The following is a 27,818-nucleotide window of genomic DNA, read 5'->3' on the forward strand; positions in this document are numbered from 1 at the left end:
AGTCTCAAATACCAAGACATTTTTACAAAATGTCCATGCTTCTTTCATTCATCCTGGGAAAACCCCCAAAACCAGGGCCTTTTGCAGTGCTTGATAGCCCCAGCAGAGAAACCTAAAGCATCATTTTTAGCTTGTTCTTTTTGGCCACGCTCACTGATCCGTTCTCCCCCTCAGCACTTAAGAATCCTCACCCCTGATGCTGTGCTCTTGAAGCTCTGGGTGTCCTGTGGGGGATGGAAATACTCTGGCCCAGCACTCGGCTGGAACGTGCTTGTTAAGGCTTCACCTCCAGACACCAGGGAATGAGACGGGCACTGCCTGTCAAGCAGCCTTGTCTAGCACCGAACAGCCTCATTCGTGTATGTTGACGCTACCTGAATTCAAGAGTCATTAACAGGTCAGCATTTCCACAGATTTATTGTACATTCATTACAAAAACCATGGGTTCGAGTTTCCATTAGGGGACAGTCAGGAACACGTGGTGGCCTCTACAATATACAGTATCTACATATAAACAGTCTGGCAAATCAAAGAGACCTGACGTAGAAATGTGTGCCAAAAGCTTGTCCGTTCTTCCCCAAATAACTTAAAAAAAGCCTCCCCACAACAGGCTTTGCAGAAACCATAAAACCAGGAGCGGAGTATATAATTACAGCAGTGACTAGTACCATCTTCTCTTGGATATCTACTTGTTTTGCAAGACTCAAAAGAAGATGGCTTTAGTGACACAGAGCTATGTAAGTACGGGGTCATTGCTTAGCCCACCAGGAATATCAGAGATTTCCAGGGCAAAAAGGGTTGTAACGGCCATTTTGTCAGACCTCCTGTAAGGCAGGCCAGAGACTTTCAGTGGCTATGTCCTGCTGTAAGCACAACAACTTGGGTCCACCAGAAACAAGTGACTCAGCCAGCAACCACTGCCAAGGCAGTGGGCAGGGGGTGGCCAAGTGAGCCCCGCTGACACTGGCAAGGCCATACGAGAGAACAGCAGCTAAAGTGCACAGCTCCTCTGCCAGGGAATGAAGTGGTAAGAAAGCACCATTCTTTGCTTAAAAATTTATTCCTTGATTCAGGGTCCAACTTCCACCCACTGGAATATGTTTTACCTTTCTCTGCCAAAAACCAAGAGCCATGGTCTTCAAGTAGGTATCTGAAAGAGTAAAAACATGCAAGTGTCAGAGCAGAGGTACGAGGATGTCTGAACCACCCCACAAAGCCTTTAATGCAGAGACTGCTGGTGAAACCCGACGATTCTGATGAAAGCAGATGTTCGGTTGTGAACAGTCCCACCACGCCCCACCAACAGCGTTCACCTCGTGTTTAAACCATAGCTGTACCTGGTGCCAGGATCAGCCATCCACCTCAGACGACACAAGAACCCAATCTGAAATATTTGCCAACTGCCCCGGGAGCCCCCAGGACCTCACAACCCTGACACGACTGCTGCAAGAACAGATTTTCTGAGCCAAACGTGAGCTGCTCGGACACCCTTGGAATGGGACTCTACGCGTACCGAACAGCTCCATCATTATGTTGCTACCTTGATCAAACTGTTGGAGAATGCAGGCCCCGTGGCTGAGTATGGAGCAGCCCGCTCAACAGAGTATGACTCAGTGGTCATTGCCAGGCTTGGACAGCAAAGGCAGCAACAGAACTACCTGAAAAAAGAACTAATTAGCAGTAATTGGCTGCTAGGTTAAAAACAATACAGGAAATGGATTTGCATGTTTCTGTTTAATAAAAGCTTCACCTGTCAGCAATAACCCAAGCACGTCCTCCCTTAGGTATCACAACCCAGTCACTTAAATATTTATACAGCAAAGGAAATGGCACGAACAACCTGAATTTTTTAAAACCAGCTGTCACTGTGAATTACCTTTATATAAATCCTTTACAGGGACGCCACCACATCCATGACAGGGTCTGTTGATCAGCCCAGTGCAGCACCCAAGCTGGAAGTTCACATCAACCTCATCTTTCTGTGTAGCTCCACCAGACAGGGGGAAGTGCAGTACATCTTAAGGCTGCAAATAAGGGCCAAACCCTCTGCAGAACTGGAAGCTGTGTCTGGCAGTAAAAGGGGAGTCCCCTACTGAAGCTGAAGGGCATTAACAGGTCCAGCGTGGTAGCCCAGAGCACACTTAACACCAAGGGTATTTGGTTTATCTGGAATCCTGGGCATAGAGCTCAACTTGGGAGAACTGTGTTGAGCTGTCAATCCCAGAGGCATTTCTTTGCATTGAGAGGTGTCTCAGATGAAGCAAAACCAGTTCTCATCTCAGGCCTGTCTACAGGAGCTTCGGCTCACTGCTGAACTAGCTCATGTGAAAGGACAACAGTCAGTTAAAAACAAGTTGTCCTTGTCTCTGACAGCGAGTTACGTGCTGCAAGATGCCTTTTTCCTGGTACCTGTTGGCATTCTGTTCCTTTTCACTATGCACATTTACTGGTGCACAGCAAAATCCACCTTCCGCTAAGGATGGGAGCTCATGTCTAAAGCTCTGGTATCAGCCACCTGAACCCCACAGGCTGCCCTGAACTGCAGCAATGATCCACGCATCCCTGCAGAACTTGCAGCAGCAGGAACTACCAAAGGATGGGACACTTACAGCCACACCTCACCCACCAGCTAACCGGGGACTTTGCCAGGGCTGCGCAAAGACCCTCGGCCTTAGAAGGAGTTATCTTCAAACGCCTTTAGGGTGAAGCAAAAAAGATCACTTTGAATTTCAGGTTCCCTTCTGTTCCCTGTCGATTTAAAATACCAGTACCCGTTGCTGCCACTGGAGGGCACCACACGAAGCCCTTTCCCAAGGCTGCGCTCCATACCGGACAGGCTGACACAAACCCACCTACGGCCGAACAGTTACAGCCTCCGAACCGGTTACCGTAATCCTTCAGCACACCCAGCGGCCCTCCTCACCCGCTCCTGGAGCCAGGAACCAAGAGACCCACGGGCCTGCGAGCAAAAAGACACAGGTGAGACGGTCAAAATCACAAATACAGCAACAGGCCAGAAGTACTGTTTATAGTGTGTTCAGTTCAAGCCAAACACACCCACCACCTCCTACAAACACCTCGCCCCTCTAACTGCCATTAAAACCTTGTAGGCAGATGAAGTAGGTCCTGACTTTCTCTCACAGGCAGGCCTTGTTCTTCCACCATTTAATTTAGGAGGATAGTATCAGTGGAGTCAATATAGCGTCACTGGCACCACTTTCTTAGTCCTCCACATCCGTCTCTGTAAGAAGCGCCTGGGAAGCGTCAGGAACTGACCATGCCCTCCTAAAGGAGCCCGCAGAGCCTCACCGCCAGCCAGCCCCCCTGGCCGGGAACGCAATTCCCTGCCATCGCCCTCATACTGAGCTGGATCCCCCCCGCTGCCCCCTCCCGGCTCCCAGCTGTGACCGCTGTGACTGCCAGTAAGCGGGGCCCTCCGCCCGGGGCTCGGCACCGCCCCAGGCACAACGCCGGCTGGCGGCTGCGCTGCCCCCGCGGCACCCTGCGGGGGTGCTCGGCTGCCGGCACACACCGGGACTCGCCGTCCCGGCCCCAGCTCACTCGAGCCTTTCCCAGTCGGGCACACGTGTCTTAAGCCGCCTTTGTTCCGGCGCCAGTAACACCGAGCCCGCGCACCGCGCCATAAAATGGCGGCGAGGAGCCGCGCTCTGCCCGGAGGGAGGGCGCTCAGCCCGCACCCGGAGCCGAGCAGAGCCCCGCTGCCCACCGCGCCACAGGGGCCGCACGGCGCGGAGCGCGGAAGCAAAACCCGGGCACCCCCACAGGGCGCCGTCCGCGGGCACTGGGGCCCGGCAGCGGCCTGCGGCAGCCCCGGCCCCTCGGAGCCCCGCACGGCGACGGGACGCGCACGGCGGCGGCGGGCCCCGGGCGGCATGGCGGCAGCCGCTGGCACAGGCCCCGCTCCGGCCGCGGGGAGCCCGGGCCCAGGCCCGCTCTGGCGGGCGGGAGGCGAGGCCCGGGGCAGCCCGCCGCACCCCTGCCCGCCCCGCGGGGCCTGTGCGCACGCGGGCGAGTCCCGCCACCGCTCGCGGCAGGCCCCTCCGCCGCCCCCCGGGGCTACCGCGGGCTCACCTCGTGCCGCCGCCGCTTCCTGCGGGCAGGGCCGCCGCGCCGCCTCCTGCCGGGGCCGGGCGGGCACCCGCCGCCGGGAGAGGCCGCCCCTCCCTCGCTCCGGCGGACGTGCCGAGCCCAGCCCCGCTTCACCCGGGCGGGGCAGCAGCGTCCCGCCCCCCGCCCGCCCCGCGGGGCACGGCGGCCGCGCCGGCCCGGCCCCGTCTCCGCCGCAGTGGCTCGGCGCTGCCCACAGGCCCCCGGGCGAGGCCCCGGGCGCGCAGCGGGGTTCCCCGGCGGTGGCTTCAACCCCGCACCCACCGCCCCTGCAGGCTGGGCCGGGCCGACCCCAGCGCCCCTCGCACCCGGAGGTGTGTGCAGCCAGTCGGACACGCTCCGGTTCTCTCTCGGTCTCTAACAAACTGGCTTGTGAGGAACGCCGGGGCCGCCCCGCCGCCCTCGGCCTGGCCTGCTGCCACGCGGACCTGAACGCTGCGGCCAGGCTGCTGCGCTAACCTGTTCGTTGTGCCATCAGAGTCTGACGTATCGCACGGCCTGTGTAGTGAAACACTCGCTGAAATGAACATTGACTAGCCTTTGCCATTTATAGCGTGAGTTTATAAAGCTTTCTTGGAGCACAAGACGCAGCAGCCGCCCTGCCTGCCTCCGGGAAAGCACCCGGTGCATTTAGCATGGACCTGGGCTTCGGAAGAGCATCGGTATCCTCAGACTTAACTGGTTTCACACCTTACAGGTTGGCCCACCGCCGGCCAGCCCAACTGAAGCCTTACATGCACGTTTGCCCCTTTCTGCTGGCGTGTGGCTGGGAGGGCTCGGCTCTCCCTGAGGCTGCTGCTCGCTCTCCCCTCGGGGCCACAGGGTGCTCCTGCCTTTCGCTGAGCTTCCATCTCCTCGGGGCCTCCCTGGCCAGGGGGACAGGCAGCTGGGCTTCAGTGATAACTTTTTATTCTTGCACAAGGCAAAGAAACATCCAGAGGTAAAAAGCAGTAGCCATAAACCACCTCTTCAGTCTCTGTCTTCTGGAGGTAACAAGCTCGGCTTGGCCTCAGCAGAAGACTCAGACTTCTCTTCCCAGCAAAGCAAACACTTTGCCTCCCGCCCTTGAAACGGTTTCTCAAAGAGCAGTCTCTCATCAAAGCCTTTCTCAAACCCGGGCTAACTACTGTTTGTGCTATCATTAACTGCAGGCAATTTGGGAAGGGGAGGTAGGGGGCTTTGATTCCTCTGACATGAAAGCTTGAAAGAAGAGAAAGAAGTCACAGTGTTGACCCGTGATGCCGTGGCATACAGATAAAAGCCTTGCTGTCATGTTTGCCTGCACAGCCTCACTGTGCCTTCAATGGCCAGGCCCTGGGGTAGCTCCAGTGTGATCTGTGAACTGCAGCTTTCCCCCTCGGGTCCCACAGAGCACAACCTTTCCTCTTCTCCAACACCCCACAAAGGCAGGGAGAAAAAATCACGCTTCCCATACATGGAAGCACATGGTCTATGGTCATGATTTATTTAGGCCAAAATGTCTGAGTGCGCCTAAAGAGATCGCTTGTATTGACACACCAGAAAGGACACTTCAGAAGCAGCCTGACTTCCTCATAGCCTGTCAGACATAAAAGAAAACCTTTGGTTTTGGTGGAGAATTTCAAATTCAGCAGCAGCACTGTTAAAACCTATTCTCTTGCTTTGCATTCCTCTGTGCATTAACCGTAGAGTTAATACAGGCTCTGGAAAAGAGTTAAATAAGCCGAAAGGTCAAAGGATAGACAGCCAAAAAACCAAATTCAAAGATCTGTTTAAATTAGGAATTGAAGAGCAACCATCGGCTTTTAGGCTGCATGGTGCCCTCTCAGTCCCTTGGTGGCTTTCTGCACCTTGGCAGTGCCCTTGGCAGGCACTGGGTCAGCTCAGTTGCAAAGCTGAGGGGCAGGCCTGTGCGGGGGGGCTCTTGTGCTTACAGCACTAGTATCAAACTTGAGAAAATCTAAAGTTCAGGGAGCAGCTGATCATAAGAGGTGCGAATGGGTCTGAACTTCGCTCAGCCACAGCACCTGCATTTCAGGTACAGACTACAATAATGTGACCACGTATTTGCAACCAGTCTCGGGGCTGACTGCCTTCAGAAAGCCAAAATGATCTAAGAGGTGCATCCATGGGGCAATGAAAGTGAAGTATAACTTCATCAAAATCAACGTGTTGGGAAGGCTTTTGACTTGTAAGTCCTGAGGTGGGACTACTGGTGGGCAGATGTTCCTCTGTGGGATGCTAAAATGGAAAAAAAGGACCCCCAAGTCCCTTTTTTCAGACCACCTTCTAGAAACACTGTTGACTCTTGTTACAACAAAGCAACACAAATACCACTTTGCTAATACATACTGAGCCAGACTTAAACATGTCACTAATATTTACTTAACAAATACTGTTAGGTATGTAGTCTGATGTGGTTCAAAGAACACTTGTTTATTTAAAACAGCTTATTTTAAAACAAGGCTTTTTCTTTTCTTTCTTTTTTTTTGTTCCTGGCATGATAGAGCAGCTAAAATTTTCTGCTTTCTGACCTTGGCTTGTCAGAGATTTGTTTTAACAGGGGACAGCATATTTGCTGCCTGCCAGCACGGATTTTCAGGGGTTGGGAGAGGCTGCTCACTTTTAGGGCTTGCTTATGGTGAGGAGAATTTCTGCTCTCTTGATGTCCTGGAAACCATCTATTCACGCGGCTGGAGCATTTCCCCCTAACTCCCAAAAGCTGTGTCTGATGTTATGCATGGCAGGCCCAGCCCAGCCCTGGTGGGGTGGCTGGGCACCTTGCCTGTTTCTTGGCACTTACATTCATGCTATACCATTGCAGTCTTACTTACGGTAAAGAGCGTCTGAAACAGCCGGTACCACCCGCTGCTGGGGACGGGCGCTGGGACTGCCACGTGCGCACGCCAGTGGCATTCGGCACTCCCGCGAGTCTCGCTGAGGTCAGGACCAAGTGGGGAGGGAGGATGGATTTCTGGCTTCTCAGGAGCTCTGACCAGTATCTCTGTAAAGCCGCAGTGACAAACTGTTACGAAAGCACCTACTTTCTCAGCTGCTCTTCCCACTGCTTTTGCACGGCAGCGTGGCTCAGCGCAGAGCCCTCAGCAGCAGCCCGGCAGCCCCCAGGACTAGGCCAGGGTTTGCCGTGGGGTGGATGCTGACAAGCCACTCTGCTTCCCTGCAACTTGTTTTTACCCACCTGCAAAAGGGCTCTGCGGGTCTTCTTGTAAAGCACTTCGGGATCTGTAATGGAAAAAAATTCAATTCAGTAAAGAAAAACACTACGCGCAAAGTAACATCTCGTTTTTTTAGGGAAAAGAGGACAGTTCTTGTTGGAGGTGGCAAAGCGATATTCCTTACACATTCCACACTGCGAATACCAACGGAATCTCATCAAACATACCCCATTTCGTCTCTAGGCTAAAGAGAACGAATAAGGAGCCTATACCCCCTCCCAGGGAGCTGCAGGATCACTGGGATGACGTCATTCTTGGTTATAAAACACGCTGCATGCGGAACTTGGCACTCGGCAGACTCAGGTTGAGCTCAGAGCCAATGTAATGAACTCTGGGGAGGGACTGCCGTCAGATGCCACTTCAGAATATTAAAAGACAGGCAGGACCAACTTCTCACTTGAATAATTACATAGTGGCTAAATTCCTCCTTTCATTTCGAAATCAGGCATTCACCTTTTTCGCTTTCTCTCTGACATCATGTGCGTTGCTGTGCTATTTCACTACCTCGAGAGAAATGTATGCGATTAAAGGATGAAGTAACTGCTGTTAATTACCACGGGCTGAACTAAGATTAGCTTTAGCGCTAGCAATGACTCTTGCCACTCGAGGGGGGGGAGCAAGCAAACCAAAAAAAGATTCAAATTTCAACAAGTGTCCACAGCTGCTTGTATTTGCTACCACATCCTCACAGGCAGAGGTACATGCAGTCTGCACGTGGGAGTACAATACAAAAGACGCAGCACACATACTCACAGCGCATGCAGTAGCTATGGAGTGCTCACAAGCTGTTTTAGTTAACTATGTTTGTATTCTTCTTCTGCCTGTGGATACCAGTGTCAGGCTTTCAGCCAATATAAGGTGTTTTTCCAGGCTCACTTTAACCACTTCAGCTGTAGTAAAAGCTGTTGTAAGCAGCAAGAGTCAGTGTGAAAGGCAGGAGTTAGTACCAGCATTATGGCTGCGTGTTTGAGCAGGGTCCACAGCCAGCGGAAGTCAAGGGAAGGACTCCCAGCAAATGGGATCAGAAGAAAAATGGAAGACAGAGAAGCTGAGAGGGGAAAAGTGGAAAATCAGAGGACTGTTTCCTGACCTGAGAAAGACTTACCGTTAAATCACAGGCAGAGCTTGGAGGTCCAGGACTTCAAAGGTGTTTTGAAGCCTCAAACCCATTTTTGCTTAGTGGCCCTGGGTCTTCTGGCCTTCTCTAACTCAGTTGCCTTACTTGTTAAAGAGGATGTCAACACATCGCTTCACAGGGTTTGCAAAGCTAAATTCACTGAGGTTTGCATGGGAAGTGTGGGAAGAGATTCTTAAAGATGTTAAACTGTTAAACACGGGGGGGGAAAAAGGGAAAACATGAGACGCTTTGCCTAGTAACATTCAAAGCAGGCACCGAGAGAAAGCATCCAGCGGAGTTACATCACAGAAGTCCTTTCCCCCGGCCTTGAGCTGTAGCTTCAGCAGAACAAAAAACAGCTGAAGCACCTGGACATCCCCTTTGTTCTGAACCAGCAGCACAGGCTGCACAGGGACATGGCAGTAATTTAAAAGCTCATTTTCTGCATCCAAACATCATGTCAGGATGAAATGCAATCCATCCTGCTATCATTTAACGAGCACCCCTGGCACCACTTGGAGGCATGATGTCACACGTCAGCAGAGAGATTATTTGTTTTGAAGCTTGTGAATAGCTCTGAGACTTCATTTCAAAGTGCTCCACGCAGAGTCATGACTCAAACCCTCCTGGTCTCACAGAAGGGCACAACTGACTACAGTTTCCCTGTGCTGTTTCTGAGCATTCTGTAAGGGATTAGTAGATATTTATTATCCTTTCTTCTCTTTTATGTAGGAATGACTTTGTCATTGCTTCAGTTCCTTCGTGTTCATGACAATTTTCTTAAGTGTCATATCAATGATGCCTCTACTGAGACAAGCAGAGACAGCCGCAGCAAAAAGCGCTGCAACAAAACCCAAGGCATTCATTCCATTTCAGGTGATTTTTAATTTATAGATAGCTATTGGGAAAATCATAGCATGAAACCCGTCTTCCAACCAGGGACAAGGTAGCTGTGCACAGCACCTGTCTGGCTTCTCCTTTTGTAAGAATAAGCAATTATTACTCAGGATTTTATACCTATCCCTTGAAGGGACCAAGATACTCATCTAGGGCAATTTGCTGAGGAGCCAACACTTTTTTTTTACCAGATCATAATAGTTCAGACTCACCTGGAAGCAACTAAAGCGATACCCATGTTTAGCAGCAGTATTACCTGATTGAAAATACGCAGCATGGAAAATAGAGCCAATCATTCCGAGTGGGTCATTTAATGCTGAATTGCTGAACTTTATTCCGTTTTAAAACACAAAGCTTTAAGATTAAAACCCTGGAGGTGCATAAAGGACTTCTCCTTCATCACGTCTACGATGGAATTCACTCTTGTATTAGCATTAAAGCAAGAATAAATGAAAAGTGCAACACTGTATAAGACTGGCAGCCTGCCTGAATTTGGGAACAACTTCAATCATGCTCTTTCAGTTTATTCCAGTGTTCTCCCTTCCATGGTGGGAAACCATCAGTAAAGCCATGGTTTCTGTCCCGAGCAGAGACCCATCACTGAGTGACAGCTCAAAAAGCATGGGAAGAGATACTAAATGGGAAAGGGTTCAGAGCACAGGCAATGTGATGAAGAAAGGAAGGGGCTCTGGAATGGCTGAAGAATTTGCAGTGGGGTCCTGGAGCAATGAGTATCCCATGAGAGCTGTTACTGCTGCACAGCAAGGCCCTTCCTGCTGCGTGCGCAGCGGCCTGGAATCGCCCCCGCTGAACCTGCACAGCCTCCCGCTGCACAGGCGGCTTCAGAAGTGTAGCTTGAGAGGGAAGCTCAGTGGGGAGAGATCTCAGGTGAGGATCAGGCATGCTGGTTCCAGACTTTAATTAGAATCTGTCCCTGGCAACAGCGAAATTTAGATGGACAACAGAATGAACGGAGCTGCAGTCAGTGGTTGCAAATCAGTGTTTTATGTTAAGTGAAATTATCATACACCGATACGGACATAAATCTGGCTGACACAGAGGATTGATTAGCACAGCTCTACACTCCAAGTAATGGCATTAAAGATGCAGCATGAATTTCAGGGAATTAATCATATTGATCACATCTTTTCAATGATGATGCATCAGGCATTTTTATAGCAGATAAAATTAACTGCTTTTACCATTCAGTAATATAACCCAGAATATCAACTATGCTTTTATGAAGAAATATTTTTTCCTGACCAGTTCTGTTTAATATCTTTATCGATGATGTGTATGAGGGGACAGAATGCAACCTCAGCGCGCTGCAGATGGCCCCGAGCTGGGGGCCAAGGAGGCCAGCAGCGCCCGGCTTGTGTCAGACACAGCGTGGCCAGCGGGGCCGGGGCAGTGACCGTCCCCCTGCGCTGGGCACTGGTGCGGCCGCCCCTCGAATCCTGGGGTCAGCGCTGGGCCCTCACTGCAGGGGGGACACTGAGGGGCTGCAGCGTGTCCAGAGCCGGGCAGGGGCTGGGGAAGGGGCTGGAGCACAAGAACCATGGGGAGCGGCTGGGGGGGCTGGGGGGGTTCAGCCTGGAGAGGAGGGGGCTCAGGGGGGACCTCATCGCTCCCCACAGCTGCTGCAAGGGGCTGCAGCGAGGGGGGTCGGTCTCTTCCCCCAGGTCACAAGTGACAGGACAAGAGGAACCGGCCTCAAGTTGCGGCAGGGGAGGCTTAGATTGGGGATTAGGAAAAATGTCTTCGCTGGAAGGGTGGTCAGGCACTGGCACAGGCTGCCCAGGGGTGAGGTGGAGTCACCGTCCCTGCAGGTATTTAAAAGCTGCATCGATGTGGCACTTAGGGACATGGTTTAGTGGTGGACTTGACAGTGCCAGGTTAACAGTTGGACTCAAGGATCTTAATGGTCTTTTCCAACCTGAACGATTCTATGATTTTTACCCTCTTCCTGCAGACATTCTCTGGGTCCACACGCTGTTAATTTTCCTCTCCTGTCCTCACTGCAGCAGACATGTGGAGAACGTATCGATGGTGTGATGCAGCTTGCCCCTAATGGAGCCAGAGTAGTTTTTCCTTGAACTGGGCACAGGAGCCTGCAATAGAAGAGATTAACACCATGTGGCAAATTACAGCTGATTACAAGAGGTGCATGTATAGGGAAACACAGTGCAATATTGCCAGGAAAACAACATATCTGGCAGCCAACCCTGCCTCTCCTTGCATATTCCCTTCAAAAATAGGATACTTGTTTTTTTCAGCCTTCAACGGAAATAGATCTGCGCCTTCAGGATCAGATGTAGAACCCCTGGGAGACTGACAAGGACCCCATGCCCTCTGTCCTACTACTGTCGGTGAGACAGTGGCGTGGTCTGGCTGCTCCGAGGCAGGATCTGAGCCCCACCAGCTCAGGCAAGATACACACATTGATGAACTAAAGGAAGTTACAACAGGGAATTCCCTGCCCCGGCAGCCCATAACCCAAATTCAGCCTAGGAATGGAGAGCACACCTGCAGGGGTAAGGGCAGCACCGGCAGAAAGGCATGACACAAACATGAACAGCAGGCGGCCACAAGTGGTGGTGGCCCATGAGCCTCACTGGAGATGAAGGAGAAACACAGAAACTGGCAACGCCTGGAGAGGCCACCTGTTCCTTTCTTACCTGCTTTAAGGCTCCTGCTGCCGTAGTCCCTGAACTGCTCCATCAGCCAGCTCCTCCCTGTCTCTGCTTCTTCAGGAATGGTTCAAAACGTCTCTGAAGTCGATTGCCTCTGCACTGACAAGGGTCAGCAATTCTTTCAGTGCTTCTGGCGTGCCTTTCTGCCTGCCGGGAAGGCTGACGGGATACTCCGCTGGTCCGTCAGTGGAATACAGCCTGGCACTGCTTTCGGCTGTGAAGAGACTTGTCCAAGGGCACACAACGGTTTGATGGACTTGCCAAGGGGAGGCCACAAGCACAGGGGGTTTCCAGCCATAACCACCTCTCATCACCCTCATGCCAGTCCAACCCTCGCACCTCTTCCTTTTTATCAGACAGCAAGTATCTTAGTTATTTTCAAAAGATTTTCATGTATCTGTTAAGTCTGCAAACTACAAAGTAAATAGACATTTCAAATGAAATGGCTAGGACGCTTCTTAAAATATACATTTTATTATTTTCTGGTGTTTGCTATGAAGGTTTCATTCAAATTGTGAAGGTACACAGCCTTTACAAACTTCTCGAGTTAAAGGTTTTTGTTGGTGGTTTTATGTTCTGTTTCTTTCATGGCAGAGGAAAATACATAGGCTATAAAATGTTGAAATTCATTAGATGTTTAGTATTACCTCCTCATATATGCTGTGGAATGCTTTGTAGAAATACTATATAAAATAAGGCAGACTTTGACATGGAATTCAGTCATAAAATTTCATGGGAGAAAACAACAAGTTCCAACATATTATTATTTTTGCAGCCAAGGGAAGATCAGGTGGTCGTCACTGGTTTGTGGGAGAACTACTGCAGTTCTGGTGCTCAGACAGCATACACTTCTTGTTTATTCTACTATTCTCAAGTGAGACCTTTTCAATAAAACTTATTTTTTAATTAACATAAATCAGACAATATTTAAACATACACATCTATCCTTACAGTGCAATAAAAATGTATCATTGTATAGTATTTTGTATTTGCATTATGAAAATAAAAGGTCTGTACATCAATTAAATGTATATTAATGAGTATGAATCATGTAAATTTATAATGCATCTAAAGTTGGCTTTGGCTTTTAAGTATTTATAAATTCATAGAAAATATTGAACATCTAACAAAATAAATAAACCATAACATTTTAATCATAGATGCTAACGATCAACCTCAAAAATTCTTGTGTTATTTTTTACATTTGCTACTAAATTTCTTAAAGAGAACTCACTTTCAGTAGTGCTCAGAAGTGAATGATTGCACCTTCTGTGATGTGAAAAAATACAGTACATCTATTTCTCATAGATCAAAAATTCTTTCATAGACAGTTGCATTTGAAATGTCTGATTGTTCTACGTAACTGTCTTAAGTGCTTATAAAAAGCATGTAGCTTTCTCAGAAAAGCTGTGAGTCTCTATTAATAGATAGACAATCTTCTAGTGAATGTCCTTTTTATGAGGATTCTTCAAGGTCTCCCAGCTTCACATACTGGTATGAAGATATCGCAAGAATATGTTGATTAATAAACCCTCTGCAGTACAAGTACTGTAGCAATCCAGTGTAATTCCACTTGGGCTTATTTCATTGGAGTCCACACATGGTAGTTGGTGGAAGTCAACTGCTCACCTCACGTTCACTTGAATTCAAAAGTTCCCCAAGCGCATGGGCTAGCCTTACTGTAATACTGAAGAGACCAAAACAAATCTGAAATCATATGAATAAAAGTGATCTTGAATAAATATGCATCTGGTTAGTAAATTACACACCATGGTCTAACTGCTATTCTGGTGGTGGTCGAAGGCCCCGCAGACTCCGTCCATCTAGTCCTTTCCAGTATTTAATGTTATTATTCAGATGCTCCATCAAATTTGGCAGGTCTGCAAATTCTAGGGAAGAAAGGGCAAAATGTATTTAGTTTATAGAATTGAAACAGTCACATGATTCTGTCTGCTTGAATATCACTTGAAATGTCTGGGCAGCTGTGTTAAGTAGGAAAGCTGAAATCTGTTGTACTGGTACTTGAAATGGTTTTGGCTGTACAGCTCTCGTCACCCAGGCATCGCTCGGGCTGCTGAGAACAGTTCTGTAAGTTTACTTAATACCGGTATTGCAAGTCCCAGCAAAGGGACCCAGTTTTCCAGGAGGGGCATAGCGAACTATGCATGCAATTATTCTACTTCATCAAATCTCAGTCACATGCCATGATCTAGCGTTCAGGAGAGTCACATTTCTGACCACTTTTATCATGAAGGCAGCACTTGGAAGGAAACAGGTGCTCCCCCAAGCAGTTTCCAGATGGTAGAAATTTGTCCTGAAGCATAACTGATAATAACATGGATAAAATGACTGTGCCCAAAGTGCTGTCAAGGAGAATATGTTCTGTTCTCCATTTATAGAAAAGCAAGTTTAAAACAAAGAAAGTTAAACATTGCCCGAATCTAGTATATTAAAGAGAAGCCATGAGAATGGCTTATAGCAGTATCAAAATACTTCTAAGCAATAATGAAGTTATTAAGCTTACTTAAACTGCAGAAATCTTCCCTCTTCTCCCCTTTCTTTAGGAGCCATAAGAAAGCAATTTTATATCAAAGTAGTTTCAAATGTTCACAAAACAGTTATTGTCAGGAAATACAGCAGAGTTTTACTTACCATCCCAGGCATGAAACATATCAATAATGAAGTAATCAATGAATGATAATTGGGATTTGGGGATGCTGCAAGTATTTCTGTCAAAAACTGGCATCACAACAGGTAAACCTTGCCTCCTCTCTTCATCAGTCTGCAAAAGACACTCTTGTGATTATTCGTCTAAGACACATTTTGTTAATGGACTTTTTTAGCAGCAGATTGTTTGGCACTGACTAGAGCATGCAACTGCTAAATAAACAGAGGAACCTGAATAAATCTGAAGCAGCAGCAATTTTACATAGGTTTCAGCGAAACAGCAAGCTAATAGTGCCTTCCAGTGTTTCCCACAAAGTGATACATTTACCTGGGGCATCTACACACAAAGCTGACCCTAGGTAAGTTCACACGTTACTAATTAAGTTATGGCTGCTTCAGAGCTAAAAGGTGCTCAGCCATTTTCAGCTTCTGATGGAAGCGACAATCTGTACAACTCAGAGATGGCAAAACATCTTTTTTTACCCTCTTTTCTCCCCCTGGAGGTACCAAGTCCCAGTTGCAGTATTTGGTCTATCATCTCTAGTAGCGAGTCCGCCCTCTCCCTTTCCCCACCTTCCTAAACCCTTTCTTCAGCACAGCGCGTTTACATCTTACAGCATTCCTCGGAGTGCTGCTCCCACGCTAACAGCAGGACCTGATGGCCCTGTCCTTGAGGCACAGCCAGCACGTGGGTACACAGAAGGCACCTTTGCCTCTTGTGATGGGAATGCATCTGTAGGCAAAACTCAAAAAGCCCAGCTCCAAGGTGACCAACTTGAAAGCTTGACTTTTTCAAAAACTGCACTGTAGAACTTGTGTTGGCATCATCGAAATATAGAAATATCCCATCATCGAAAAATAGAAAAGCTGTTATTTTCCACACTATGTAATGCAGCCTTAGATGTTCTGGGACACTGGCAGTACATGCACCCTTCTCTTCCCTGTTAAAGAGAGAGATGCTCACCTGGAATTTCAGCAGCCTTACCTGCGCAAAGTACTCCTCAGAGATGCGTCCCGCCCACTCTATGCACTGTTCTATGGGTCTGCATGGATTGGAAATGTCAGCACACTTTATCAACATGCGTTTGATAAGGATACGGTTTTCAGGAGACCCGAGAACAGTTTTGATTGACTCTCCATCACCATTATTCTGTAACATGTAAGAATTCAAAACAATCCATTAGCAAGGTCTCTGTGCACTTACTCAAAGGCTTTGTGCCTTGGGAATGCTTTCAGCAGATCCTAGAGGGATCAGTCCCGCTACTGGCTACCATATTTGATGTCCAACCAAATTTATAGGGGGATTATGAATGTTACCCACAGCTCTGAACTAGCACCAAACTCCCATTTCTGGATTCAGTCACTGTCTTTGTGACAGATATCTTGGGCATCTTTGGGCAAGTCATTTAATCCCTCTGTACCTTGCCTGTCTCCTTAAAAGTGTGGAGACGATCCATTCATCGCTACACACATAGTGATGTGCACTGTGTAGGCAAAAAAAAAATGTAATTCTCTGCTGAAATCCAAGGATTAACGGAGCCGCTAGAGTGGAATAGCTGTCTAAATAAAAGGGCTGACCAGAGATGCACGGCCATCCTCCGCACGCAAACCTCATCAGAGCGAGTATCAATCCTTCTGACAGCACCGCTACTGTTAGGAGAGTCAGGTCCCACACTGCCTCCCAGGCATGCTCCTCATCCCTTTCCACTGGACCCACGTTAGCCCACCAGTCTCTGGCCTGACTGGAAATTTTGCTTTCTGAGAGTTTATCAGTATTAAAGCAATATGTTAGAAACATGCTTCCGAACAGCCTCATCTCTCCTCTGCAAGCCTAGGAAACTTTTCAGCCCACACAGAGCTTATATTTGGCTCCCGGGCTGCACATACAAGCACGTCAATGGTACTCTATATTTGGAGCCAGCATACAGCTAATATGAGTAAAGGCTCCGATGATCCAGATCAGAAGCTATTTTCTGTGGATTTCTGATGAAGTAAGTTTCCAAAGGACAGAGACTGAGGACTAAAATATCTTAAAGAATTACCTGTAAATACAGCATCATTGCTTGACTCTTTAGGGATGGGTCGGTACACAAATTTACAACACCATCTACTTAGAATATAAGCTCTTTGGAACTAGACTTCTCTGGCACCTAATGAGGTTTTGCTCTGTAGCCAGAGCAGTGGAGAACTAACAGTCACCACAATGATAATGACAATAATGTGCCACCAGTTCCTGCAGTATTTTGTACAAAGACTGAGATACAAAGCAGCAGAAACATTCTGACCTTTTATTAGGGCATAGTTTTCAGAAGAAAGTTCTTCCCAAAGGAAGAAACTGACAATAATTTAAAAAATTGTAATTTGGTAGTATACTGGCTCAGAAACACCAGCTCTGCCATTCTCTCCAAAATGAGACTCCCAAACCAATTCTTTTCCCTCATTTTTAGATGTGTGGCAGGGAAAATACAGAGGAAAACTGAGGTGCATGTATCTCCAAATGCATGGCAAAATTACGTAAAAGAAAGCCAGAACAAAGTGATGGAAGCTCCAGAAACACAAGCATGGAAATTAAGCATGCAAAATTATTAGAGATCATTCAGTTAAGGATACTAAGAATAGCCCAGTAGGTAAACCACCAGGAACCAAGAGAGGATGTTCGCTTCTGTGATCTGTTCAAACCAAGGGCACAGTTCTACTTGCTGGATGCAGATGTCTTGGGAATAACATGTGCTAACTGTGCTTAGTCCTAGCATCCTGCTCAGAGTGCAGAGGTGTCTCTGCATGTCAGATGGTGGCTTCCTGTCATAGGCTTAGGTGACATCATGAAGGGAAATGGGAGGATAAAGGATGCTGAAGCTGGAAAGGATTTTTTTCAGTTTATGAAACAAAAGAAGAAAGGAAACAAACAGACCAGCTTCTCAGCATGGCTCTTTGAACAAATATGTATAAAAATAATAAATATAAAAAAAAATAAGTGGAGCTGTCCCATTTGGAACACACGGTTGGCAGCTCAGCCTGCAAACACTACACTGAGTCACCCGTCATGACTGGAAACCAGGCCAGGAAACACACACTGCCGCTGCAACCAGAGGTACAACCAGGCTCGAGAGAGGATCTGCCAGTGTTGTTTTGCCAGTGACTGAACAGTAAATGACTTGGTTTACCCACTCACACATCACAGACCTTTTAATAGGAACCTGCTGAACTGAGGAACTCCTAACCAAAAGAAGGGAACCATTTTCTTGTTTTCAATAAAAATTATACAGCCCTTGTCTTTCTTCCCATCCTTGGGCAGAATTTGCTGTGAATCGCAAATGCCTCGTGGGGCAGATTATTTCCCTGCAGCCACAGGGGCTCAAGGCCAGAACTAAAGTTTTGTTTCATTTCTGTATGTCACTGTTTTTGTTTTTACTGTTTGACTGTACAGGTCCAAGCCCCATTCTTCAGCACCAACTGCTGTTCAGTTCTCCATAACAGACAAGAAGAGGAGTTTGGCTCTTTGGATGGATGCTGCTGCTCAAAAAATTGCTGCATTCCAATTCTTGGGGCTGGGAAGAGGGGCTCTGCGCACCGAGCCAGGACAGTACAGAGCCCTCCAACAGGACCAGGTGTCCTAGAGTTACACGCTCCACAAGGTCAGCTGGTGCGGTGCACTACACCCAGCAGCAGCAGCTCCCTTGTTCTCCTCCATGCGTCTTCCTCTCCTACACTGAACGCTGCCACGCTCACCCAGAGAGGCTGCCTGACTAAGGACTTAACAGCCTTTCTCCTATAGTCAGCAAAACCAGTATCCTACTGGGACTTCGGCTTCACATTCCCATAGTTCTCATTAGCATCGCTGGGTGCCAAGAACAAAGCTCATTCTAGCCTATACTCCTGTAGACAAAGCTACGCTTCTCCATTTAAGCTCCAGTCTGCTTCAGATGGGTGGAGCAACAGGACCTGTTACTCTCCCACTCTGAGAAAATAAAAACACTGCCCTCCCCCAGTACACACAACAGTCATAAATGTGGCTTTCTAAAAAACACGGTAAGAAAACACAGAAAACCATTACAGCTCCTACAGGACGTTGCCACCAATGCAAACTTTATTATAACCATTTCTGAAAATCTCTTTGCAAACAACCATTCCAACAAAATTATACAGTACTCTTACTGGCAAGAAAACTGCTGGTTGAAGCTGTTATTGAAACTGGTGTGGTTTTTCAGAATGAGTTCCTAAAAGGCAATTTCATTTGTCCACGGGGTTCCAGATGGCTATTGATTATGCCTATCTGATACATAATGCCACCGTCATCTATTTTAAAGATTAAAAAAGAAAGTAGACAGAAAAGCCATGAACGCTGCCAGGAAGCGCTGAAGGCTGAGGGCCCTCCCTTCCAGAGAACGCACCATATGGCAGTCAATACACCGGCCCTTATGGTGCACCACCAGCGGCTCCCGTTGTCAGCGAGGGAGCGATTCAGCTTCTGCTCTGAGGCAAGTCTTGGCTCCTTTGCAGAAACAGCCAACAACAATGCCAAGACTTGCCACCAGTACTCTCGCCATGGGAGTGACTGGGTTCATCAAAGTGGCACTTTTAACAGGAAAAACATACAGCCCAAGGTTCTGGTCCCAAGTATGACACCGTAGCACCGCAATGTTAACAGATCTAAGTGAGCCCCGCTCACCCTCAAAACATGTGACGACCACGTTAAGCAGAAGGGCATTCAAACCCGGAGGTGAAAGACACCCTTCTAGGCTTTCTCCACATTTCTGATGAACCTTCTCAGAGCACCATGAGGGATTTCCTACTGCCAAGGGTTCCCAGTCCCTACCTAGTCATTTTAAGGAGGACTTGCAGTGTGGCTTACCCCATTTTCTTCTAGCGCTGCCAAGGGTTTATTAATGCTGTTGACAAACTTGTTGACATGCTCAAAGTGCTTTGTCATTTCTGTTGCTAAGACCATGTCAATAATGACTTGGCGAAGGGTTCGATACTCATTCCTGTTTAAAGAAGGAAACAATTAAGAATGCTGGCTGGTTCACAAAGGGCTGCTTGCTAAAACAAGTCTAACAAAAATGCTACAGACCATTCCTGTTGAAGAGAGGTGCTGGGGAAGAAAGAACAGTAACAAAGGCATCTGCGCTGGACGAAGTACTCTTTGGTGTGCACGGACATACGTGCTAGAGGCATGACTGGGTCTCCAGGAGAAACAGTGCAAGAGCTGGGCAGAAGCAGTGGCCCCAGCTACTCAGGAGGGCTGCCGGGACACACCACAGCGGTGTGTACCCAGGGCTTTTAGCACAGACGCTCAGCAGCGGCTCATGCTCCAGCCAAGTTTTCAGCAATACTTTTCTGCTGTATCTTGAGAGAGCCAAGGCAATGGTCACATCCTCACCTTAAATGCCTTTCTAGGGCTGGAAGAAGAACAACAGATCCTTCGCTATCCTTCCTGTTGCAACAAAGCATTTAGTTTTTGACTGATGCTCTGTGGCTCTTTCTATCCTTGTTCTACCCAGCAAACATCTAATCGCTCAGCCATAGCTTGTCCTCTATGTCCAATGATACAAAACGATTCTTGATTCACTAACATTAAGATTTACTATCTAAGTTCCTTAGATAGGGTCTGCCTTTTTATCCACAGGAGGAACTGAAACCATGGGATTACTCCTAAGTCTGTGCGGGACAGGCAGAAGCACCCTACTGTTTCAGAAGCAAACTTCCATAAGGGTTACGGACAGTTATGCACAAGGCACTGCCCCCCCCTAGGATGCTTGTTTGCATTATCTTATGTTACACAGAGGAAAATGAGAGATGCTAGTGGGCAGACAAGGACCCTGGGTTTTAAGCTTACCTCTCCATGTTTTTAAATATATTGCATTTGCCATCCCGGGTGGTGAGCTGGAAAGCCAAGGCAGCATGATGGCTCTCCAGCACTGCAGTGTCATTGTAGAGAATTGCTAGCTCACTGCCAGCGTTGCACAGGAAAGAATTTGTTCTTCCTGGGTGATCCACGTCGTGGACTGTGGCAGCAATGAGTGCGGCAACCTCATCAATTGGATCCAAAGTTTGCTGAAAATAGAAGGATGCTTAGTTTTCCTGGAAGACTCATTAGAAACCCTACTCTACCCAAAAGATTAAGCCAAGCTGCTCAGGAATAAAAGCCAGAACTCTGCAGATCAGTAAGGGTCAGATGTTCTAGACACAGCAATGGAAAATTCATTATAAGCTTCACTGAACACTGCATGACTTTTTTGGCCATTTTGTGTCTCTTGAGTTTTGCCTTAGCCACACCTTTGACAAAGCACATCAAATTAAACCAATGCAAATCAATAAATTAGTTCGTGTTTTCTAACAACACAGAAACCATCTTCATTAGGAGTTAGGGCATTTGGCTTGGAAAAAAACCCCAATACTGCTAAAAATTATATTTCCACCAGACCCCTTCATTTCTTGGAAATTGGAAACTTAATGTGTCCTAATCAGATTCCACTTACGTGCTGGCTAGGTTTACAGTTTGTAAGGAACGCTTGCCATATAGCCAGTTCTATAATAACAGTGTCCTGGGGCTACAGCTAATGTGAGTTCTATGAAGAATACTTGGTGGTTTACATCCATGGAAAAATTACATGACACGCTGTTCTATACTTCCTGCATCAGATCCTGATTCTGTTAGCGTGCTGCACTCCACGTGCTACGTCTGCTTACACTGGTCATTGCTTTACGTCTAATTATATCTACCCTATAATGAAATACAAAACTATTTGACTTTCAAGGTTTTTTACTGAAGTTTTAATACTGTATTGATACCATAAAGGAGGAAACGAAAAAGAAAACCCAAACATCTCAGGAATATATTGTATGCATTTAGAAACCAGCCTTTACGCTGTGTTTATGCTGGCTTTTTGTGAAGGATCACAGACACAAAACAATTATGTTACAAATCCTAACACACAAGAGCAGATTATGTTCCCAGTTGAATCTGACAGGAGGGCAGATAATTTCCATTCCAATGAGCTTGAATTTAAGGTCCAAATTCTCTAGTGGCTTCAACAGGACTATTCAGAATGGTTAGACTTGGTGGGTGAAAAGACAATCCCTACCCTACTTTACACCTCCCAAAATTAATGCAGTGACTTGACTTTGGTGGAGCTAGGAAATTTTTTGTTGAGGACTGTCAAGAGGGTCTTGTGGAGAACAAGAAAAGGCAAAGAATTCTTTCTACTCTAGTTCATCGTTGGCAGGTAGTATTTCAGGCAATGCTATGTGTTGGCTTCTTCCTTCTTTCTTTCAGCTGCTGCTCATGGGATTCTACTCTTGTGGTATGAAGTTAGGAGAGAGAGGTTTTTAGAACAGCCTCTCCTTAGAGGGACACACTGGCCAGTGCCCAGTCTGGCTGAGAAAGACCTTTGCATGTGGGAAGTGGCCAGAAACTGGAGAATAATTTGACCCGTAGGACCACAGCAGCGTATCTGACACTTATTTCCTGAGTCTGACATAACAAACTTTGCAGGTATTTATAGTACCTTTACCCCCAACTTCAGGTCAAGGATTCTAACTTTGTCATCTTAACTCCTGTGGCACAGAAGTGCAAATGATTCTGAGAATACTGTTTCAATTTGGGAGCCAGAAAATTTTCCCAGGCAAGAAAAGCGTTCAATTCACTGAAAAAAAATCTCAGTGTGAATTTGAGTGGCAGAATCTGGCCTTCTATATTTAGGTTAAGTTGAACTCCGGCAACACAAAAGCAGCTGGTCTGCAACTTTGAAACGATAAAGAGAATTTTGAACTTTGATTCTGCTCCTTCTGCTGCTGCAACATTTTTTCTCTTCTTCTGCCTACAGAGGAATGGAAATAACATTCTGGAAAAGAAGGCGGCAGTCATGCTTCTGTGGCATTGAAATGAGTCCAGATCTTGTCTGTTTTTCATGGATATTCTTGGGAAGACCAGCTACACCTCTGGCGAATCAGGGGCTGAAAATATTCAGCGACGTTCTATTCCTGTTTGGCATACAGAATTTGTAAGTCAGCCTCTGGAGAGCACACTGGTGAGCTGCAGGTCAAGGGACCTACCACCGTTTTAATGAGCTGTCAGAAGCTTGTTTACAGTCACAAATGTCTCAGCCAGGTGCCCATCACTAGCACTATCCTCAGGCAGGCCGGTTCAGGGTAGGAATTTCTATCCAAAAACGCAGCTCAGAAGTATGTGCTGCCACTCCGCTGCACACACACGCAAGCACTGTTCTAATTCCCCTTCTACAGCCTGCCCTCTGGGCACGTGAGAACAAAGGTTGCTCTAATCTATTCTGGTTGTCAGTGGCTCTAATACTCCAGTGGGTGTTATGGTACAAGGAACTCCAACAAATAATCTTTTCCAATGCTCTCCTCCAGTGCAGTCTCTTTAAGCCTCAGGGCATCTTGGACAGTAGGTGATACAGCTTCGGAAGCACTAAACTTATTTTATGGCCTATATTGTCCTGGGGGTCTTCTGCAAAATGATCATCACAAGGCATAAGAGATGGTGATTTCTTACATTAAATCTGTATTTGGCATGTACTGTCAAAAAATAATCATGTCATTAGCTCACGTATCTGAGAAAGTTTAACTACATGAAGTAGTTTTGTTTTCTTATTCTCTCATCAAGAATAGCTCAGTGCCTGTAATATTAGTATCCATGCTTCCACATGTAGTATAAGAGAGATCCTACAACTTGTAAAAGAGCCCAGTTCTTTGACCTCGAAGTTACCAAACTGGTTGGCACAAGGCAGACATTTGGCTCTTGGCATCTTTTTTTGACAGTTCTTCCTTCAATCACACCTGTACATCCCACCTACGCTGTTTCTTGTAAACGTGGACTCACCTTTACTCTTTCTTTAGACAAGAAATAAGCAGTGGCATGTAGTACATCTGCTGAATGAGTAGAATTATGGTAGGAGTTGGAGGAATGGTAGTTAGCTTCAATAACTTGTAACCACGACCTCAGAGTTGATTCTGAACAGTTTAGGAATTCACAGATTCCAAAGCGAGCAAATATTTTGAGACCCAGATACACCAAAGGCCTGTGGTGAAAAATAAACACCGAGTTTTAAAACAAATGAGGTTGAAAGCGTATTACATAGCATAAATAGTATGAATCTATACAGCATTTTTAACCAATGACATGCCAGGTTAGGTATAAGGACTTGTTAGAGAATTACAGCCCAGACCTGTAGAAATATTCTGCCTGCCCATCACATGCACACTCTCGGAGTCGTGCCAGTTCCTGAAGCTTCCAGGAATATTACAAGGCTCTATATTGCTGCTGTACTACAGGTAGCAATATTCTGGGGCTTGGGGAGAGACTGCAATCAAAATGAGATAAATTAGCAAGTACTAAACTCTGTGCATGAGAGGAGGGAGGTAATCTTGTTGCTGCCACAGATGCCTAAACTAGCTTGTTTATAGTTAGATTAAGTAAATCTATACTCTAAAATGCTGCGATCGCTTCTTTCTGCACTACAGAACTGCTCCACTGCTTTCACGCCCACCCTTGCAGGCTTCCGTTGCTCACTGACTTTGCATGCCATAGGGGATGTGAGACGGAGGTATTCTGGAAGCAAATGAGCAGGCCAGAGTATGCCACTTGTAGAAGACTGTAAGGGCCAGATGAACCTTCAGGCTAACCCAGCTGGACACCTGTCTCCAAAAATAGCCAGCATCACTGTATCCCAGTTCTCTTGCTTCTCCCAGGCCAAACTGCAGAATTTAAACCCAGATGCCTGGCAGGTGAATGAAGATCGGAACAGCTGTACAGAATATTTCTAATCTGAAAGCTGTGAAAGTGCAATATGTTTAATAGAGCACGTGAAAATAATCGAGTTTTAGACCACTAGTCTTTTTTCAAACCCAGTTAATATCACTGGTTTCTTGTCCAATATATTTTTTCCTTAAGAAGAACAGGCATAGTGGTGAATATTTTCAAATGTGGATTCTTAAAAATAGATCTTAACCCCTTTATTTTGGCATCTCTCTTTGCTGCTTGATTCCAGAGGCATCAAGCACTCTGATCACTAGCTGCACCTGACAGGTGAGGTGAGGTAATTTGGAGTCTCTGAGGTCATTTAGAGCTGAATCTATACCTTTTGGCAAAAACACTCAACAATACTGTGTCATATGCTAGAATCATAATATATTAAAGTTAAATCCCCCTTAATCCCCCCCCCCCCAACACTGGCAGACAAAGGTCTCTCCAGGTTTCTGTGTCAGTGAACTGTAATGCACTAAAGCTTAGATTTAATGAATTATCTTGGCTTTACTACCATATGTCTGCTTGGACTTGAAGACAATACTAGTAACATATTCGTACTTATGATTCATTGAAGATCACTTTAATTCTTTTAATAAATGAATTGCTTTTATTTAAACAAAGCAGGAAGCAATCATAATTATAATACCTTTAATAAGAGGACAGGCAACAAAGTACCTCCTTTTTCCCTCTGTGGTCTCTCCAAATCGGTAAAAACAGAGAAACCAATCTGATGATCTCATGCATGTTGGCTGTCTAGTGATCTCATGCATGTCAGCTGGGATAATTAATTCTTAAAGATACTGCAATGTGCATATTAAAAGTTGTAAATTACATAGACTGACTACATTTTGACTTTTTTTATTAATTACTGTATCTATAGCACTTCATTAGAAATGGAAATGTAGCAAAGAAAAAAAAACCTTAAGTAACTGGTTGCAAATTTCTTCATTTACAATAAAATCACTAAAGAAGAATAAAAACCTCATTTTTTTCCAGTTTTTCTAGCTCATAAAACCATGGTCTAAAAAGGAAGTGCATATATGTTAACTAAATGCCTGACATCTTTCTTAGATATTGTTTTTGAATAACTTCCAAAGCTCTTACGGATATGGAATTTTGAAGAGGGTTTAAGATAGTCAATTCATTGCAGGATCTAGCCTCCAAATCAGTGTCTCATAGAAGCTTTAAGCTAAGACAAAGCATGGTACATAAAACTAGACTCAAAGGAGAACTTTTGACAGACATCAGAAAATAAAAACAAGGATTTAAACAGAAAGATTGATACATAGTCTTAGTGGAAGCATTTACTACTAGTGAAGTACAGTCTATCAGAACTGCTGATCTGCTTTTGAAAACTTCTTTGGTGGAAATTCGTATGCCCTACTTTTTATGAGTAAATATTCTTCAGTTAATCTTATACATAAAATGTGGGTATATATATACACACACACACACACACAAAATAAAAAGAAAAGATTTTAAAATAAAGCCCTTCCTCTTATCCCAGAGAAAGGCATTATAAAGCACAGGTAGAGAAATTAAAGAGCTGATTACAGGATGACATTTAAGTCCATTTTCAGCAACTTCAGTTTACGAGCTTTTGAGTTTACTAACCTTTTATGGGTGGCAGCCTCAAGTTCAAAGATATTAAAGTCCCACTGTTCTTCATTTTCCATGGCCTGTGTTATCCGTGGGGGTATGTCATTGAGGGAGATTGGAGAGCTCAAACTGCCAGCGACCTGATGAGTTTCTGTTGAGGAACATATTTGCAGATCACTATTAATAACCCTGGGATACACTTCTACTCAATGTACATGTTTTCTTTTCTGTAGTAATGCCTGGCAACTCTTGTTTCTGTAAAGCTCAGTAATGCTGCAGTACCATGCTTATAAATAAAAATAAACTGTCAAAAAAAACCCCAAACAATGCTTATAAAAAAGAACATCTAATCATGTTTCCCATTCCTTAAATTTCTTAACATGTTTCAATATCTCAGCAACTGCCAAATTAAAAACTTACGCTTTGTTGACAGTATGTATTCGTTCCCTGATAATCTTCGTAAACCATCCTGTTAAATAAAAGCTGAGAGTTAAATGCAGGGTATTATAAGGTCTATAAGATGATGACACCAAATAGTAGCACAATGACTTTAGAGAAGCCTGACTGCAATCTGTCACGGTCATCAAAGCTGCCTTTCCCTTACTTGTGTGTACTGTTAAGATTTGCCCATTTTACATATAGTTTATAATGGATGAGAAACTGCAAGATGTGGGATACAACATGAACTCAGGTAAAACCTCAAATTTCTCAGGTGCCAGACGGAGGTCTGGAGTTACAGCCTCATTCACCTTTGTCTGGACAACACACACACAGGTTCTGGACATGTGCCACAAACCAGACACAGGATGTCCACATACTTCCCCTCAACAAGCAAAGGTGGATGGTGGGAGGGAATAGATGCTCCTCCTTCTGGTCTCCTCCCCCTGGTACTGCCAGATCAGGTCAGGTCACCTCAGCAGCATAAGAATCTTGTGATTTGTTGCTGGGATTGCAGAGCAACAAATTACTCAGAGGCATCAAAGAACGTATGCTTGTTTATTCTCCAATTTAATGCCTCCTAGGCTTAATTCTGGCACGAAGCCTAGATGTGCAAACTGAGACAAAGGATTAAAACTAACAGAATGATATATTTAATATTTACTTTTCAGCTCAAGATTCTAAATGCTGTGGCCCAAATCCTGCTTGCTTTTTTGATGTATACAGCTGTTAGTTAATGCACATTAGTTTTTAGCCCATAATGTAAAAAAACCCCAGTTATTAAAAAAATCTTTCTGAATGCACCTACTAAAAACATTATGCACCCGAAGTATAGCAGAAGTAAATGTGGATGCTATATCTGAATGCAATATTTGCACTTAAAAGCATTGTTATACCTAATTTTTATTTTCACATTTATAAATAAACAAGTCTGGAGTGTTGTGATTTAAAAGGAAAGGGAGTACTGTTCCTATAACTGGTTCCGTGACTCTTCGATAGCACTGCCATGACACAAGTATGTAGGACACTAGATGCTGTCTGTCATTTAGAATCAAAGAGTAGTTTTTTTAACGTTGAAATAGCAGGTGTAACGGTATCTGGCAAATCCATCTTTGAACTCCAAATGCCCTTCGCATCATGAATTCTGCTTGAGAGTTCAAATCAATAACCTACTACTTGTTCCCCTACTCAGTCATAACTTCTTAATGTGAAATGGAATAATACGATTCTGTTTTCAACAGACCCTTTGCTGGAAAAATGCTTCTCCCAGATCATTTTAAAACTCTTATTATACC

At 45.9% G+C, this 27,818-nt stretch overlaps 1 protein-coding gene and 1 non-coding gene across 15 annotated transcripts in view; both read right to left on the reverse strand.

Annotated features, from left to right (window-relative positions):
- Nucleotides 1-401: 401 nt before the first annotated feature.
- The window catches only part of PDE8A (phosphodiesterase 8A), a 140,937-nt gene continuing 113,520 nt past the window's right edge, over nt 402-27,818 (reverse strand). For 3 of the 14 annotated variants that reach the window (XM_040600736.1, XM_040600733.1, XM_040600747.1), the window contains 12 exons: nt 26,506-26,554; nt 26,101-26,236; nt 23,560-23,758; nt 20,554-20,771; nt 19,570-19,702; nt 15,703-15,867; nt 14,703-14,832; nt 12,036-13,939; nt 11,317-11,468; nt 6,942-7,350; nt 1,877-2,959; nt 402-1,658 (listed from right to left, as the gene is read on the reverse strand). In XM_040600736.1, the coding sequence (XP_040456670.1) occupies nt 13,833-13,939; nt 14,703-14,832; nt 15,703-15,867; nt 19,570-19,702; nt 20,554-20,771; nt 23,560-23,758; nt 26,101-26,236; nt 26,506-26,554 (1,137 nt within the window). In that variant the 3' untranslated portion in view covers nt 402-1,658; nt 1,877-2,959; nt 6,942-7,350; nt 11,317-11,468; nt 12,036-13,832. The remainder of the gene's footprint in view (nt 1,659-1,876; nt 2,960-6,941; nt 7,351-11,316; nt 11,469-12,035; nt 13,940-14,702; nt 14,833-15,702; nt 15,868-19,569; nt 19,703-20,553; nt 20,772-23,559; nt 23,759-26,100; nt 26,237-26,505; nt 26,555-27,818) is intronic. The other 11 variants (XM_040600734.1, XM_040600737.1, XM_040600738.1 and 8 more) reach the window with 11 other exon arrangements.
- LOC121092113 lies at nt 3,103-3,233 on the reverse strand. The gene has a single exon (XR_005829193.1).

This window comes from Falco naumanni, chromosome 7 (genome assembly GCF_017639655.2).
Source record: "Falco naumanni isolate bFalNau1 chromosome 7, bFalNau1.pat, whole genome shotgun sequence".
In the NCBI taxonomy this organism is placed as follows: domain Eukaryota; kingdom Metazoa; phylum Chordata; class Aves; order Falconiformes; family Falconidae; genus Falco; species Falco naumanni.